The following is a 17977-nucleotide window of genomic DNA, read 5'->3' as shown; positions in this document are numbered from 1 at the left end:
TATCAGGGCGAGAAACTGGCGGTCGTTGAAGCAGCTGCTAACACATGGAGGGGTAGGTCCGGAATCCACGGTGTCGGTGGCGCAGGTAGAAGGGAGACCCATATTCGCAACCTTTTGGATAACAATAGCCTGAATGAGTGATATTGTAGCGAAGATCCTAAGATCCGAACAATTATGGTTACTAAATGCTGAGCTACATTCTTCCGCATCAATTAAATAAATAGTCTGACCAAATGTGTAGATAATAAAAAATCGGTTGTTTTATGATTGTTCTTGTTTGCAAAAGTGATATTATGGTATGCACCACTGCAATGCCTCTGTAGGGTGTGCCGGCCTCGTCAAGCCTTTCCACTGGGTTTTTGCCGGCGCACTCAACATCCTAAGATGTTAAATAAACATTGTTTTTAATATTCTAAGATATTGTCGGGAGTATGCGATAGTGAGGCTGTGGGAGTCATTACCTCAAGCTCTTGACGGACGATGCGGGTCAAAGTACTGTCAGTAGCAGGCGGTCGAGAAGTCGGAAGATCGACACAGGAGGAGCTAGCAGCCGTGTTCGGTAGCCGGTCGAAACGGTGAGGTATGCGCCTCTGTTTCGCTGGCTCGAAATGTCGGCACACTTGTAGCACAGAGTCTACGGTGGAACAATCCCTGCTCAAAAAGAGATTGAAGGCATCGTCGGCAATGCCTGTTACTATGTGGCCGTCTTTATCCTCCTCAGGCATGTCCTGGTCGACTTTGCAGCACAGGAATAGGACGTCCTGTATATAAGTGAAAGAAGATTCTGTAGACGTTTGGGCGCAAGAAGCAGGTGCTTTTTTGGCGGCAAGGTGACGGCCAATAGTCTTTCGGAAAAGGTCGTGGAGCTTCTGCTTACAGATATCCCAAGATGGGAGGTCATTAAAACTTTCTGGTGGGCGAGATGGTTCATTTTTGAAAAGGGATACTTTTAGCACGAAACAAGTAGAAAACAGAAGAGGACAGAACATAAGAGCACGCGCGCTAAACTTATCCCTATTCAATGTGAGGTCATCTTCATGGGTTTCAAACCACATCCGTGCGGTCCATATAAAGTAAAAGATGATATTCGCGATCGTGAGTGTGGGATCCCGCCTGTTGTGCTTGCTGACGCGTTCGTATAGGGCTAGCGAGTAGTCTATATAACGTCGTCGGTCCCACAGAAGCTTCCGGGGTCACGGGGATGGGCCATGACGACAGCAGATGCGGCGGCCGTAGATGTAGCGGCGTCAGTAGTCAAAGTGGTGGTACCGATGTGTCGATTGCTGCGGAGCTCCAGCTTGTGACGGGGATCGAAGGATTCACCTCCACCAAGAGATGTTACTGGGAAGATTCATAGTCCGACAGCTGTTCGCACTCCTGAGGATGATCACAGCACAGATCGCAGCACTCGTCTGCGTCGTCTTCTTCTTGGAGTCGGTCGCACTTCTTTATCCTCAGCACGACCAGCGAATACCGCTCAGTAACAATATCATCATATTTTTACCTTCGTTGTGCTGATTTTTCTGAATAAACCAGTTTCTAGTTAGCGCCCCATACTGTCCGTTTTGTGTGCAGTGTCGTCTTTGTTGCGCTTATATAAGCATTAAAGGATCGGCCAGAGAGCAGGGGGACGGCTGCAATTCAAGCTCTTGCCTCATACCCTAAAAATGAAATTTGCGTCTTCCCCACCCTGAACTTCTCAGTTTTTTTTTCTCCCATCGTCTACTGCCCATCCTTGTTCCTTTTCCTCTTCTTGTGCAAAAATTTCATCGTTACTAATCTTCTCTTTCTACCAATCATCGTTTGGCTTTGGGTATAGCTTGCCTCGATGTGGCCTCAATCTACCCCAGGAAAGTGGAAAGCAAAAGTAACAACGGTGCTAGCAGCACAAGCGAGCAGGGTTGTATTTTTCACAGCGGGCCCCGAAGGAACTTTCGAGTTTGAAAAAAAATCGGTATTAACAGCTGTCGCATGGCTTCGTCCATATGGGAAACCTGCGAGGTGTTGCTCTGATATGTGAAAGATTCAGCAGGCTCTTGCTGGCAAACATTAACCACTGTCTTCTCACTCACATCTCTTTTAAGTCACCCTTGCTCGTTCAGAAACCTGTACTTTCAAACCAGTGGACCCAAATGTTGCAACTAAGGGTGATGGTAAGTGGTATACACATAACCATTCATGTGAGAAGTATATAAGGCCTCCCTTATTATATTATAGGACGCAGAAGTGGTTAAGGGTCCGGTCATGTCGGTTTGGGGTATCATCACCGTACACATGGTGGATTAGGTGGTGAACTCGATTATATAGTTGGCCACATGGTAGCTAAGGCATTATTTGCCACGCTGTAGCTATGGTAACATGACTTGGCCCCCATATTTATTCTGTCGGCAACGGATAAGAGGAGGAGAAACGGGCAAATGTAAGTATTAGCATCTAACGCTATTATTAGTGCACATATATTCTGGGTCCTACCTAAATTGTTTCTCAGGAAAAGCGACAGCATGCTTATAAAAAATTGCACTCACCAGTGCGCATACCCTTTACTGCCCGGTGGCGTGATTTGATTCACAAGGTAGCAGCAGCGCTGTCGCTGCTCTCTGGTGCGATTTACCTGACGACTTTTAGCTCCGTGAATGAAGGGGTCACAAAAGATAGCTCACTTTTATTTCTTTACGAGAAACGAAGTGCAATAAAACGGAGACCAATTTCCAGCATTTAATAAAGCATTCGCCCGTTTCCAACAACCGTGTGCGGTCGCTTCGAAGCGAAACGGGCTAGGCCTCGCGACAATTACTGAAGGCGATAATGTGAGCAGATTGCCGTCTTAGGCCCCATCGGGAAAGCCATTGCCGAAAGCTCCGGCTATTGAAGATATGGGGTCAGTGCTCGAATATAGTAAGCGCTCCCTCAAATAAAATTGCTGTTCTGTCTTTTCTGGTGTGTGCACGAACTCTATCACCGCTAAGACAGTGTAGCTCACTGATGCGTGCCGAACTTTATAAATGCTCTCACCGGCGTTTGCTTCGTGTGTCCCTGCATGCAGTGAGGCGGCAGTGCATAAGCGGCTACCGGCTTAGCGCGCCGTTACAGTATCCTTATCCCGCAAATATGTACTCGATCAACTCTAGGACCACCATTCAGCGGAAAATTGGCGGCACGAAAGCGTTGTCATGTCGAGAACTCCTTGCTGGTCTGACACTTAAGACTTACCAAGGAAAGCGAAATAATAAAAGAATTAAACATTATATACACTGAGAATTTAACCTTTAAAATGATTCATAGTGCTTGCAAAATGTTGGGATATGTGTAGGTAGTTTTCCCATAATGTGGCAGCTCAAGAGTAAAAGTAATTGAATATGTATGAAACAATACTGGGAACAATTAGGGCAGCATGTACTGAGCGAATACAAAAATGAATTACAGCGAGCGGTGAGCGTATGCAAACTAGGGCCTGAAAGATGTACGCCATCAACACTTTGCACTGTCATACGCTCAAAACCAAGAGCTTCAGTGTATATGTATTCTCTACAATTTATTTATCATCTGTTTATAACTATAACGCAATTGTAATAGAAGATCTTCCACAGGGCGCTACGCCGTGAACAGTCATGGGAACGTTCGGCGATCAGCTGTAGAGCTTGTATCAGCACACGCGCGAGCGTCGGAGCGAGCGTTGCCGTTGTTGCCTTTCCTGACCGTCAGCGATGAACATGGGTTTCGACGCCTTTCTTCAGCATCAGGCACTGATTATCGCAGAGCCAAATACTGTCTTACAACTTGCCCCGGGCAAAAAGACGCCATCCTGGCGGCTTATGGCGATGTGACGATGGCAGGATTGTAGTAAGGTTTCAGGCGGTTACTGTGTACTATTTCACAGTTGCAGCGACGGTGGTCAGTGGATGGCGTAAGGAGTTCGATGAGATAGTTGACGGGGGATGTTTGCTTGACAATATGGTAGGGGCCACTTCATCGCAATTTCCCGATTACCTCTACATCTTGCATAATGGTGGGGTTGAACACAGTATGAAGTCAATTTCAATTTTAGTCTCCCCGTTAGGACTTTTCCATGTCCATTTCCGGTTCTTCCGTTTGCTGAAGAAGGTATTCATGATTCTTAAGTTATTGCGCTCTGCAAATTCAACTAGTAACTCCCCTTTGCTATTTCTAGGTGGTGCGGTCCTGAATTAGCCTAAATGTGAAGAAGGAACGTACAGATTAGTAAGAAAGAAACCCATCAATGAATTAGCGGTGAAGGGGAGGGCAGAGGAGTTCAGTATCTCGCTACAGAATAGATATTCAGCTCTAACCGAGGACGAGGACATTACCCTAGAAGCAATGAACAATAATTTCAGAGATATCATTACTGATTGCGCTGTAAAAGTAGGGGGTAGGATAGTTAGCGAGGATAACGGTAAGCTGTCTAAGGAGACGAAACATTTCATTGAGAAACGCCAGAGTATGAAAGCTTCCAATCCAACCGACGGGTCGAATTGGCCGAGATATCAAAGCTAATAAATAAGCTTAAGGTGGCCGATATAAGGAGGGTAAACATGGATAAAATGAAGCATCCTGTAACGAACGGGGGAAGCCTTAAAGCGGTAAAGAAGAAATTGGACATAGGCAAAAGCTAGATATACGTGATAAGGAACAAGGCGGGCAACGTCATCACGAATATGGAGAACATAGTCAAAGTAGCCCAGGAGTTCTACACAGATCTCTACAGTAGCCAAAGTAGCCAGGACCGTAATGAGATTGGCTTTAGGGAAAAACCGTCAGACGTTCCACCAGTGACGAAGGACGAGGTCAAGAAAGCATTCGAGGTCACGAAAAGGGGGAAATCAGCTGGAGAAGATCAGATAACTGCAAATTTGTTGAAGGACGGGGGGATATCGTGCTAGAAAGACTGGCCACCCATGTATACGCACTGCCTGCTGTTTCTGTAGGACCGTAGTTCTTGTACAGCACGCTGTCGCGGAAGAAACACGACGACAGTCGGCGCCTGAATAGCTGAGGACGCGATGGCACGGTTCCTTCGAGGTATTCGATTAGAGGCAGAAGTTCAGAATCGGCCTGCTGCATTCGGGCTAGGTGGACGTCTTGATAACACAGAGGAAAGCGGAATCGTCGTCGGAGCCGTCCGTGTGGCAGGGAACAGGGGCGCGGGAAAGACAGTCAGCATCACTGTGTTTCTGGTAAGACCTGTGCACGATAGTAACGTCAAACTGTTGCAACCAAAGGCTCCATCGAGCAAGCCGTCCCAATAGATCTTTCAGGTTTTCCAGCCAACACAGCGAGTGATGGTCGCTCACGACGCGAAACGGGTGGCCGTACAAGTACGGACGAAATTTCATGACTGCCCACACAACAGCCAGGCACTCTACCGTAGTTGAATAATTAAGATCGAAATGTGACAAAGTGCGATTCTTGTAAGCAATGACGCGGTCCGCACCATCATGCCACTGAACAAGGACCGCAGCGAGGCCAACGTTACTGGCATCCATTTGCAGTTCCGTTTCGGCCTCTTTGTCGAAATGGCCAAGTATATGCGTACATTGAAAGCGGGACTTGAGTTCCATGAAGGCATTTTCTTGGTCATGGCCCCAAAAGAACGGTTCGGCGTCTTTTTTCAGGCGGTTCAGAGGCTCAGCTACATGGAATAATTGTGACAAAACCGAGGATAGTACGCGCAGATGCCGAGAAATCGACGCAAGCTCCGTTCATCCGGTGGCTTGGGGATTAAAGCTACAGCCGCTGTCTTTTCTGGGTCTGGGCTAACGCCTCGAGCACTGAAAATGTTGCCAGAAAACTTCAGCTCATCAAAATCAGAGCGGAAGTTTTCGGGCTTGAGAGAGAGACCCGCATATAGGATGGCATCGAAAGCAGCGCAAAACTGTTTGAGGTGCTCATTGAAACTGTCGGACAAAATCACAACATCGTCTAGATATATAAGACAAGACTGCCCCTTCAGGCAGAAAGTACGGTGTCCATCATTCGTTGGAATGTGGCAGGGGCCGAGGAAAGGTTAAACGGAAGCACTTTAATCTCATACAAAGCGTCTGGCGCAATAAAAGCGGTCCTCACACGGTCTCGCCCCTCAACCTCTATTTGACAACAACCACTGTGGAGGTCAGGTGACGTAAAGTAAGTGGATTGGCGAAGGCGATTGAGAGAGTGATTAATGGGCGGCAGGGGTACAAATTTTTTGCGACATTATTAGGGCGTCTGTAAAGCCCGTACAACCTCAAGGTTCCATCATTTTTCGTGATGAGGACAACAGGCGAATCCCTGGGGCTCGTCGACGGTTGGATAACGTCGTCATGGAGCATTTCTGTTACCTGGCGGCGGACATGGCGCAACGTTTTTTTTTTTGAAGACACCCGGTAGAGACGCTGCCATAGTGGATTGATTGGTTGAAACCACGTTTATTCTACTTCTGTAATGCGCCGAAGGCTTTACGGCGCAAGGGTGGCAAATGGACGTTGGTCGTCGGCAACGACAATTCGGTGCTTCGTTACTGGTGTCTGTCAGATGTTGGAGGTTGATGCTCAACAATCGCGGAACGATTTGATAAGATTCTCTAGCCTGGCCAAAGGGTGTGGGTTCACATCGGTCTTAATGGCTGTAGACGTTGCAACATCGAGGTCGGACGTGTTGGATAAAGCGCATTGGTCAGTACATCCTCCAAGTTCTTCAAAATAAGCAACCATCGTGTTCGCGGTAAAATGTTTGGCTTAACATGTGAAGTTTATGCCTAGCACCTGGGCTCGCCCATGGACAAGTTCGTCAACGTCCCGAGCTGCACAAACTTGTCGAGCGAGAATCAGTAACATGTTGGCTTCAGCAGTGCAATGCGTGCCGGTGGTATGATCACATTCGGTTGTGACGAACTTGTTGGCACGCGGAGGGATCGTTATGTGGTCGTTACAGACGCGCAACACTGTTTTTCGAGAGTCCGTGTTGCTATCAATGGCTCGCTTGGTTGAAAACGGTACCACGAGCTACTCCCATAGGTCTATAACTGCACCATACGTTTGAAGAAAATCCATGTAAAGAATGAGATCTTTCCCAGGTAGCACAGAATGTGGGGCCCCAGTAGGGCCGATGTAGGCAAGTGGGGCTGGGGCAACCAACATAAAAACTGCATCGGTCCCCGATGGGGCAAAAGTGGGCAAGCCCCATTTGGGCTTGCCCCTGCTCCTCCTGCATGGGTCCCATAGCGGCCTTTCTTGGGCTAATGCAGAGCACATTCCTGCATCCAGACCACAAGGGTCCCTTGCCGGATATTTGAGTGCAATCTAACCTAAATGTGGGCTTTTTATGGGAAAGCCCTCATAGATCCGAAATGAGGCCGCTCCCATTAAATCTTTGTGGGACCAACATCGGCCGTAGTGGGGCAAGAAAACGGTTATACCCGCATGCTGCCCCAATCGGCCCCTCGTAGGTTACTTGAGGGCAGGTGAAATATGAATAAGGGCTCAATTTGGGCAAGTCCTCGTGAAGCCCAAATGAGGCGGCCTTAGCTAAACCACTTTAGGTCCCACATAGGCTGTAATGGGGCTGGAAGGCGGGCGTGCCCGCATGGTACCAAAATCGGTCCTTTGTGGGGACTTTGAAGGCCCGTGCAACAGCAGGTGGGCTCTAGGTACAAAAACAACGTGCAGCGTAATTGGGGCTGCCCACATAACACTGCTTTATATCCCACATGGGCCGTAATGGGGCTGGAAGGCGGGAGGGCCCGCATGATACCAAAATTGGTCCCTTGTGGGGAATTTGAAGGCACGTGCAACAGCAAGTGGGCTTTAGGTTCAAAACCAACACCCAGCCCAATTGGGGCTGCCCACACAAAACCGCTGTAGGTCCCACATCGGCCGTAATGGGGCTAGAAGGCGTGCGTGCAATTGCGTAATCATTGTTTCCAACCTTTATTTGCATTAGATGTTGCCCTAAATTACTATTATAGATGATTTGTATAACAGCTGTTGCCATGTTTAGTCGATTAGAAATTTACGTTGCTTTAGTTCTCGCGCTCACGCAAATTGCGCTACAAATACTAAAACAAACTGATTGCTAACTGTTGCCTCTTAGGTGGTTGCTTTGGACAGCCTGCAACTCCCAGCACAATATTGCTGTTCAGAACACACATCTCCATAGCCTGAACAAGATGTACATGAAGTCATTTCGGCTAGATGAATGGTATGAATTATTGTAAAATTTAATATTGTGGCTGTTTAGAAAGTGCAGACATGTATAAAATATTTACTTATTTATGTGAATAAATATTGATTGGGAAAACTTGGACTAGGGCTTTCCATCAATTTTCTGCGTCGGACCTATATGAGAATAATGTGGGCAAGCCCAAGTGCGGCTAGCGCTATAGAACCCGCATTGGTCCTATGTAATTTTCTGAGGGGCAAACTGAAATAAAAAAAAATGTTCCTCCAAAGCGGCTGCCCAAATTGGTCCAAAGTAGGACCATCGCAGGGAGTTGGCGGGATGTGCCCTTTTAACAATGCCGGAAAAATGTGGGCAGCCCCGCAAGGGCTGCCTGCATCGGCCCCTAGAGGGGCCCATTGGGGCTTTGTCGACAGCCCCCTTCGGGCCTACGTCGGCCCCTCTTGCAGCACCCACATTGAGCCCACAGTGGCTGCCCTGCATTGCCTACATCGAGCCCACCGGGGCCCACCCTTCATAGCCCACTTTGTGCTACCTGGGTTGCAGTACTCTTGTAATACGGTAAAGGTGTCAGTGAAAGTAAAACCGCAGATCTCTATGCCGCAAGTCCACATGCCAATCGGCGTCATCGCAAGGCTACCGGCGGTGCGCAATATCGGTCCAGACCAAGGCATCAGAACAATACGGAGTGCCGTGGCTAGCTGGCTACTCATGACAGAAAAATCGGCACCGGTATTTACGAGTGCGGTCACATCACAACTGTCGGCGGTTACAAAAAATTCACCGGAAACAATTCGTTCCCAGCACGCCGGCAAGTTCGCCAGATCGAGTCGTCGCCGCTCGGGCTGTCGCGTCAAATAGTCGGGAGGAGGCTGCTGAATCTGAGCTGTAGCGGCGGCCTCACCCCCGGAGGTCGCTCTATTTAGTCTTTCCCGGCAAGGAGACGTACCTCTGAATTGCCCGGAGGAGGAGTATCTACTGGCAAAGCGCCTCGGGGATGACGATTGCGACTGCCGGTGCGGTAACGTCGGGTGCATCTCACGAGCAGCCAGGTGCACCGCAGGCTCCTGTGGTATTTCGCCACAGCGGCATCGACGCGCGTTTGGTGGAACATCTCTGATACCTATTCGCCGGTATGGGCAATTGCGAAGAATACGGTCAGGCTCCTGGCAATGATAACAGAGCGGCCGTCTTTTGGGCGTGCGCCGCAAGTGCGCTTTGGTGATAGCGGGGCACAGGTCTTGATGTGGTTCGACAGGGCGTAGGTCTTGTTGCTGCTGGACGGGGCGCAGATAGCGAGGAGGTAGTGGTCAGGCAACGGGGCGGAATGGATGTAGCTCAGGGGCCGGCCGACGTAGGACATCGCTATGTCATACTGCATGGCTCCGTAGTGGTACTGATGGTGGCAGCACCGCTCACCGGATGCTATCACGGATGACATCACCGGTAGGATGAATTGCACGTGGAGTATCCAAGACTCTGGAGAGTTCCTTGGGCTGCCAGTAGATCAAATCAGTCGATACTGTCGACCATAAACCCTGACTGCTCATTGGAGGGTCAAATTCTAAAGTTAAAGCTCAGCTACTTTGGTCATCTGATGAGAAGAGAGGAGTCGCTGGAGAAAGATTTGATGTTGGGAAATGTTGAGGATCACCGGAGAAGGGGTAGGCAGCGAAAGCGATGGTTAGATGGCATCCTCGAGGCACTGCAGATGAAGTAATGTGATGTTAGGAAGATAGTGAGAGACCGGAAAGCGTGGCGTGATATGGTCCTTAGGGTCACGAAGAGTCGGACACGACTGAACTGAACTGAACTGATCCAAGTGTAGGTTACGCCGTTTGGCAGCGGTGCGCTAACGAACAGCAAGCCCCTTATCTATTCTGCTTTTTGCAGTATCAAACGCCTTTACTTCACAAAACGTGCTGGAGCTGCCTTGGACTGCGACGGCTAACCCTATCTGCTAACCCTGTCCAGTTGACAAAGGACGCCTCGTGGATCTGAAACCGCGTCTTGACTGGGTCTTGCAGCTTGAAGTACACAATCATTAGCTTCCGCTCGTCGTCTCGTTGGTTGAACGTGGCCACACGGTCAAAACTGACCAACTAGTCTACCACATCCTGGAACCGGTCATCGTGAAAGGACGGCGGTAATCGAGGTGCGAGAAGACATGAGCGGTGGGGCGTTGCTGGAATACTGACTTGTCTGGCTACCCATAATGGATGTCGTGGCTTGCACCAGTGTGGTCAGTGGCTCAAACTCGGGTTGAAGGCTTCGGAGGCGACGGCTCGTTTTATGGATTTTAGTGGCGTCTGCACGTCGATGAGCAGCGTCACTGATGTCTTCTGGGGTACCGTAGATGCCATTTCACCCCGCACCTCCACCAAATATCACCAACAAACGTGGCAAGCAGCAGAACAACCGAGCTGGTCTTTTTAGTGAAGCGAAGCTCCAGAGAGAAGAGAACGACGCTCAGCCACATGCCAAGACATTGTTCGGCCACTTGGTGCGCTAGAAGATGGACAGCGGTAGGGGAATATTTTATACGAATAATGAAATACGACTCGGAAATCTAGCAGCCACATTTCCGGCGGCATGACCTGCGCACATCTCCTGTGCAATTCTTCGCCTCTCTCCACTGAACGTTCTTCGTGTTTTCGTTCAGTGTTCATTCACGTGCATTTGTGGACTTTGGTGCTACCGTTCACTTCAGCGAACTCTCTGCCGCTCACTTTATAAAGTCCACCCCCGCTTTTTGAACTTTCTCTTCACATCGCCAGCTGTGTCCTGTATTCCATCTGCTGCTCACATAGCGCACGTTCTCATCGCGGACGCCGTATATATTGTTTAGCCTTTAGTGCTTGTCTCATGCTCGCGTGACCTCATTCTTGCCTGGCATTTTCTATGTTGCCAGCATGCCGTTTCTGACTGCGCCCGTGCTCACACCACCTTTGCGCTCTGTTGTATTGTACTCGACGTCGCGCAGTCTTTATCGGGCTCAAAATATTTCGGCGCAGACAGCGACATCCCTTTAACTGTTGTATGATTATTCCCATGTGTGCTAACTCTTCCTGGACGTGACTGTTTTCCCTGCGCCTTGCCCTGTATTCCCTTCATGGCGCCACCTTCTACTTCCCTTTGTTCTCGTGAACATTTAACACATTTATTGTCGTCATTGATAGAAATGCCTCCTGCACTCTGGTCAAATTACTTCTTGGCAAATGCCTTGACCACATTGTAGCTGTAGATCTCATTTAGTCATACGATGCTGAAGCGTGTCCCCCACGTTGTTCATATGCAGCCTCCCTAACAAACAGGTAGCACTCCTTCTGATGAAATGGGCTTAGAAATGTTTCAGCATTCATTGGTCAGTTATCTGAATCCGTCTCACCGCATGCAGCTGCTCGCTATTCTTAGCCAGGTCATTAGACATTCCGACGCTTTCCATGGACCGCGACCACAGCAGTTCCCCATATCGACACCGGTATCAGGCGCTTCTTCGCCAGAGCCCTAACAGCATACCGCCTTCAGAGCACAGTGTCATTACTGAGTACGTCGACGACATGCTGCATTGTGGTGTAATTCAACCTTCAAGTCCGCGACTGAATCAGAATTTGTGTTGACTACCTCCGTCTTAAAGAAGTACAGTCTTTGGTGACATTTTTCTTGTATAAATTGCGTAAGACATTCCTGTATGTCGATCCACACGAAGTGTTCACCTACGACCGTAAAATAGTTTATAATTGAATTTGCTTTTCCCTCCAGTTTCGGTTTCAGCAGACGACAGATGCTGTGAAGTAACAATCAAGTCTTGACGCGCGGCATGAAAAGCAGCGATATAAACACCCATTCTTCAATTGTAAGAATTTATATTCTTAAGGTAGACTAGCTTTATCATTGCAACGAAATGAAACTACACAAGAATGATTATATAGCTATTTTTTCATTCCTTACGTGACGTAGACTTGACTTGTACGTCACAGCAATGGATTGGCGGTTAAAACCGAAACCGGGATAGCTGAGCAAAGAAATTCAATTATAAATTATCCTCCATTCGCAGGCGATTATAACATGCTGATCAGTGCACACTGTCTTCGGTATCATTACAAAGGATAAAACATGAACCGAAAAGTAAGGCATATATAGTCCTTTAAGAAAATGAGCCGTAAGTATGTATACAAAATACACCCATTCACATCATCGATTGTTTATACGGGGACGGGTTCTTGTCGTCCCTGGATCTGCGTTCCGGTAATTGGCCACTCTCCATGACAGAATATGCCCGCCCCAAGACAGTCTTGTTCACCTCTGATGAACTATATGATTTTACCATGATGCCGCTTGGCTTTATAAACGCTTCTGCTACGTTGGAGAGATTTATCTTATGTGGACTCAGTGCAATTTTTGCCTGTGTTATTTCTACGACGTCGTATTCTCGCGCGATTTTATGACGCACTTTTCTGCTTGCACCGAATACCGATATGTAAAATGAGTGCTGATTTCCAACTATACTTCAAGAAAGGTTGCTTTGGCGAGGGCAAGCTAATTACACTAGGCCATGTTACGTACAAAACGCCGTCTTGACCAATCCGGAAAACTACGTGCGTTGAAATGCCAAATACTGCGCGGCTTCTCGGCGTGTGCTCATATTGTCGCCGCTCTGTCCGCAATCTCGCCATTATTATTGCACTCCTTACGAATGGTCCCATAGACTTTTCTAACTGGACCCCAACATGTGACAATACTTTCGCTAGGCTCCGTCGTCTACTCCAACGCCAATGCTGCGCCAATACGACCGAGTCGCTCCTACTTAGGTATACACTGACGTCAGCGGCATCGGCATCGGCACTGTGCGGGCTCAACAAGAACCCCGCTTTTTCTGCTACATGGCGGCTTACGGTTCCCTGGCTCTAACCAAAGTTGAATTTATTACACCGTAAAGAAACCAGTACATCGTGTTATCGTGCGGGCCTTGACGAAGTTTCGGCCATCTATATGCCGCCTCAAAGTCATCACATATCACCTTGCTTTTTGCTGGTTTGCTACTCTCAACGGCTCTTCTGGACGCCTCGGCCACTCGGCTCTTCGTCTTCAAGACTTCGACTTAAACTACATTTACCCTTCGGGAAACACTGACACTTAAGACTTGTCTTGCTCGCCACTGGCCTCTCCAGCAACCTCAGCACCGATATCCGAACCCAGACTTGCAGCCTTTACCTTCCAATGCCTGCCATACTAACAACGCTGGGATCTCGGAAGCTCTTCCCACTTTGACGTCCTCAACGCTTCCTCTAAGTCTTTGTTCCCATGAGCGCTTGGTGAGGCGAGGACATTTTTGTCCACCGCACCGGGTTACAACACTCCCGTAAACTTCGCTGCATCCGCAAAGAGCAGGAAGTTGAATGTGAAGTAATTCCAGTAGAAAAAGGCCTCGCTGCGGCCAATGTCAGTGTGATAGATGGGAAGTCCACGCAGAAACTTCGCGAGTTCGTCGGGAAGGTAGGAGCCCACACCTACCGGCGTACTCAGGGAAGCTGTGCACGGCCCGGTGCTTCCGGTGGAAACGATGGCAGCAGCAACAAGTATTGTGGTGAAGCTTCTTCAATGTTTGTCACCACTGCGGATGCCTCACGACGACAGTTCCAGATCAGGGAAAAGCATCGAATACCGCGCAAGAACATCAAGTCAACAGCAAATAACTGCCATTGGAGAAACGTTCAAGACTATCATCAAGGCCTCGGCAGAACACCCAAGAGGCAACTGTCCAAGGAGTCCCGCACTAAGAGCAACGCGCCAATCGCTGAAGCCGACAGTAAGCCAAGATTATCGGTGCGAATATCATCATGGCTAGGCAGGAGGATAGCCCCCCCCCCCCCCCCAAAAAAAAAAATGAAAACAAACATCATGTGCAGCAGATGCGATGTCTGCAATGTGGTGGTGCTCAATTAAGGACGAACCCAGTCGTGGCCGAGTGTGATGTACAAGGCGACGACGAAGTGAACAGTGCAGGAGCGGAAAGGCAGAAGAGAGGCAGAAGAGGATGAAGAGAGAATAAAGCTGGGCGTTCGTAAGAACGGCCGCGTTCTTCTCCGTTACAGCAGATAAATGACGTTCCACGTCCACCGTTATAGTTAAGGGTGGCGCTGGTTAACACTTTCATGGTTCCTATACCGGCAACTATAATAGCCAAGAACGTAGCAGGTGGGACAGCGGCAGATTTAGCTCAGTTGGAAGAGCACCGGACGTGATTTTCGGAGGTCGTGGGTTCGGTTCCCACTATCGGCACGTTGTTCTTCCTTCTACTTTGTGTTTAATTATCTTTCCCTTAAACAGATTACATTAATAATTTACGTGATTACCGAAGTAAAAACAATATTAAAAACAAAACAAAAAGTACAATAACCAATGGTTTCCTTGGCCTCGCCCACTGTTGGCTTCTTTCCTTCATGTATTATAACAAGCACCCTCACTTCCCCTTCATTTATCTGCTTTTAGCTCACGGGGGTCTCGGTTCTGGCAGTCTTGAAGCCATAGGTAGCGTAAGAGAGTTCTAGCACAGCTTTCGCCCTCGCTCTTGAACATGTTCTACGTGACGCTGGCGGTAACACAGGACGTTCCACGTCCACCGCTAAGGTTGAGGGTGACGCTGGTGAACACTCTCAAGTTTCCTATACCGGCAACATTAATACCCAAGAAAGTAGCAGGTGGAACAGCGGCCGACGTAGCGTAGTTGGAAGAGCACCGGACGCGATATTAGGCGGTCGTGGGTTCGGTTCCGACCGTCGGCACGTTGTTCTTCCTTCTACTTTGTGTTTAATTATATTTCCCCTAAACAGTTTACATTGCCAATTTATGTGATTACCGAGGTAAAGATAATAAAAAAAGACAAAACGTACAATCCCTAATTCTTTCCTTCGCCTCGCCGACTGTTGGCTTACTTCCTTCACATATATATATATATATATATATATATATATATATATATATATATATATATATATATATATTCCTCCTGCACGCTGCATACGCACCTGAAATCGCTCAGAGCTTACAGGGACCTCAGTTCTCTAGGACCGCGTGATATTTTTGCACCAAGCCTACTCTACTTATGGCCAGTTCCTGTTTAACATATTTCTAGTCTTTGCATCATTCGCGAAACCCCACTGAGTTGCGTAGTACACTGCATTTTGTGTTTACAAAGTGATTGAATTCTCCTTGGTCAAGCAATGTTAGAGCAAGTAGCTTAATGAGCCAAGGTATGACAGGCACAATTTTCGCAAACATGCCCGAGTAGTGTATTTCATAAGCAACACTCAACAACGCTTAACGGCACTGCGCTTCAGTAGAGAGGCTAATGTATTATGATACTTGGGCTGCATTAAAATTGGATGGCCCTTGGCCGTCCCACAAGGATGCCTCCGGAGATGCTGTAAAAAGCAGCATCCGAATGTGCATTCACAGGGTATCAGAAAAGGAGACTTTTTTTTCTCACCTGTAGACAATAAGACTGGCATCGCTGTAAGTACTGACTCCATCGTCTGAGAAAAAAAGTTTTTCACCTCATTTTCGATCCCCAGCGCATTCAGCACCTGTAACAATTAAAGACAAGAAGCTAAAAGGCACCTTCATAATATTACATACTTCAGCCGCACGTCTAGCTATTGTACAGCAGGAAAAACACAGCACAACATAAAATATACTTAGTAACAAAGCCTACATCCCAAAATTGTTTTATTAGAAGCGTGAGTTTTGACACAGCATTCTTGTTTCCTGCACCACATGGTATGTGTTTTATTTGTAGACGCCAGTGCAATAACGAAGGCAGCGATGTTTACTGTAGGACATAGCCCGATGCATTCCAACGCAAATATTTGTTGAAAGACCATAACAGTTCTCACATAGATCAACTGTGCAAGATATTTGAGCATTCAGAAAGCCGACGGGAACTAATTAAAAGGACACCCAAAGCAAACGAATTTAAGCACGAGGAAAACCCTCATATGATGGAAAAAACTAAGCTCAGAGTTCCCTACTCATCAAAATGTCAGCACTGTAAATTTAGATTGTTAAAATTAACGCAATGACTGTCTAATATAGAAGGGTCATTAATTATTATTCTGGGTTGATTCGTATTGTAGCGCAGTATAGATATTTGCGCCGAAGATCGAGTCACTGAAGGCCTTAAAAATTAAGGACCCCTTTTCTTTCTCGTCACACAAGGTTGATAGTGCATAAACAAGACATCAGAATGCATTTATGTGATTGCCACTGATAAAATGCTCTAACTAGAGTTTCGTAGACCACTTAGATAGCAACACGAAAATAGTTTCGAGGTAATTAATCTACGGCCTAGGAGTGGTGCCTTCTTACCAGCTATTTAATGAAGCAATATTTACTCTACACTCTACCAAGGTCGTATAATGCGTTGGATAAAAGAGTACCCTTACCGCAGCCGTAGGCCTACAGAGACCTTGCGCTGGAGTTTTGAGTAGGGTAGCGCTGCCTCGTGGCGGACAAGAACAGTCTGACTGGGTATAGTACAACGGCGGCTCTGCCTATGCTGCAATGCGTATTTCGCAGGCTTTCTACGTAGATTTGTGCTTCTTTTTGCCCCTTCGTGAGCGTGAAAAGAGTGGTCAAGGATAATGGACATCATTGTGAACCAGCAATGGCCTAAAATTAAAAAAAAGAAGCGCTGCGGCTGTCATCCGGCGAAATGTTCAAAGCACGCAGCATTGATCTTGCCGCGTACCATCCGTCCCGAAACATCGTCCCCGCTGCTATTTTCCTTGCATCGTAGGGTGCCACGGACAAGTTAACAATTTCCTTGTTCAACTCTACTGCTTTCTTTCAAGCCGCACGGAACGGGGCTACGATGCGATTGGTAAGGGCGGTCATGTGCATGCATGCCCTGGTTAGAGAAACGCCGTTCGCTCAAAGGCTCCCGCTCCGCCGGCTCAGAGCTGAAATTTAGTGCAGCTATATGTTTATCTGTGATCGAGAGCGAAAGCGTCCGTTATGCTACTGTTTTCGGCAGCTGTGTAAGTACGAACTGCACATGCGTACGTCAAGCAACGAAAGGTGAGGACGATAAACTAGAGTTTACTTAAAACGTTTGCTATCTCGATGAAAGCTGCCATTCACTTTCAAGAGAAAACAGTAATAAACATCATTTGGGGCATACGTTTTAATTAATAAGCAGCCGACAATGGCATTTCGGTCATGCACCGCGCGTTCTTGATCTGATAGGGTACTTCATTATAATATGCAAAGTCCCCACTGCCCCCAACAGGCAAAAGTTCTTGCTCGAGAGCTGCAAGCACATAAATGAAAGGCTATTAGCAGTTGAGCAGTGAAACGAGGTCAGCGTGTCTTCTGATATCTGCACCTAATGACGAACACAAGCGCCTGCCGCGGTGTAATTCGAACGTTTCTGCAGTCCCAGCTACAGCTTTCTGTGAGACTTTCCAGGTCGTGGATCGTATTTCCAGACATTGCCAGTGTGGCTTATCAGCTAAACGTTGTGTAAAAAGCAAAAACCAGCTTAGGATCAAGTTACAAAATCACATGCATGTATTGAACGCAAACGCCAACGGCCTATGCACGGTCGGCTCAAGGTGCCCATCGAAAGGACTTTTTGTGCCTCAAAGGGGTTGTTTACGCTGCCTATATGCGTGTTGCGGTTTCGCGTATTCCCTTGCTTCATCTCAGCTGCGTGTAAAGCTTTTGTAGAGCTAGTAGAGCTCTACGAATTCGCGCAACTCTCGCCTAGCTATATCGACTAGCAGCGCACCGAGGCTTCGCCTCC

General features: G+C 47.8%; 1 protein-coding gene across 5 annotated transcripts in view; it reads right to left on the bottom strand.

Moving 5' to 3' along the window:
* The window catches only part of LOC146181253 (uncharacterized), a 136182-nt gene that overhangs the window by 31591 nt on the left and 86614 nt on the right, over positions 1 to 17977 (bottom strand). For 3 of the 5 annotated variants that reach the window (XM_084576312.1, XM_084576313.1, XM_084576315.1), the window contains one exon: positions 15662 to 15758. The exons of the other annotated variants lie outside the window; for them this stretch is intronic. In XM_084576312.1, the coding sequence (XP_084432438.1) occupies positions 15662 to 15758 (97 nt within the window). The remainder of the gene's footprint in view (positions 1 to 15661; positions 15759 to 17977) is intronic. 5 annotated transcript variants of the gene reach the window in all.

This window comes from Amblyomma maculatum, chromosome 8 (genome assembly GCF_055883805.1).
Source record: "Amblyomma maculatum isolate TAMU_Amacu chromosome 8, ASM5588380v1, whole genome shotgun sequence".
Lineage (NCBI taxonomy): Eukaryota > Metazoa > Arthropoda > Arachnida > Ixodida > Ixodidae > Amblyomma > Amblyomma maculatum.
Note: the sequence above shows the minus strand (reverse complement) of the source record. Positions and strands in the feature narration are given on the sequence as shown.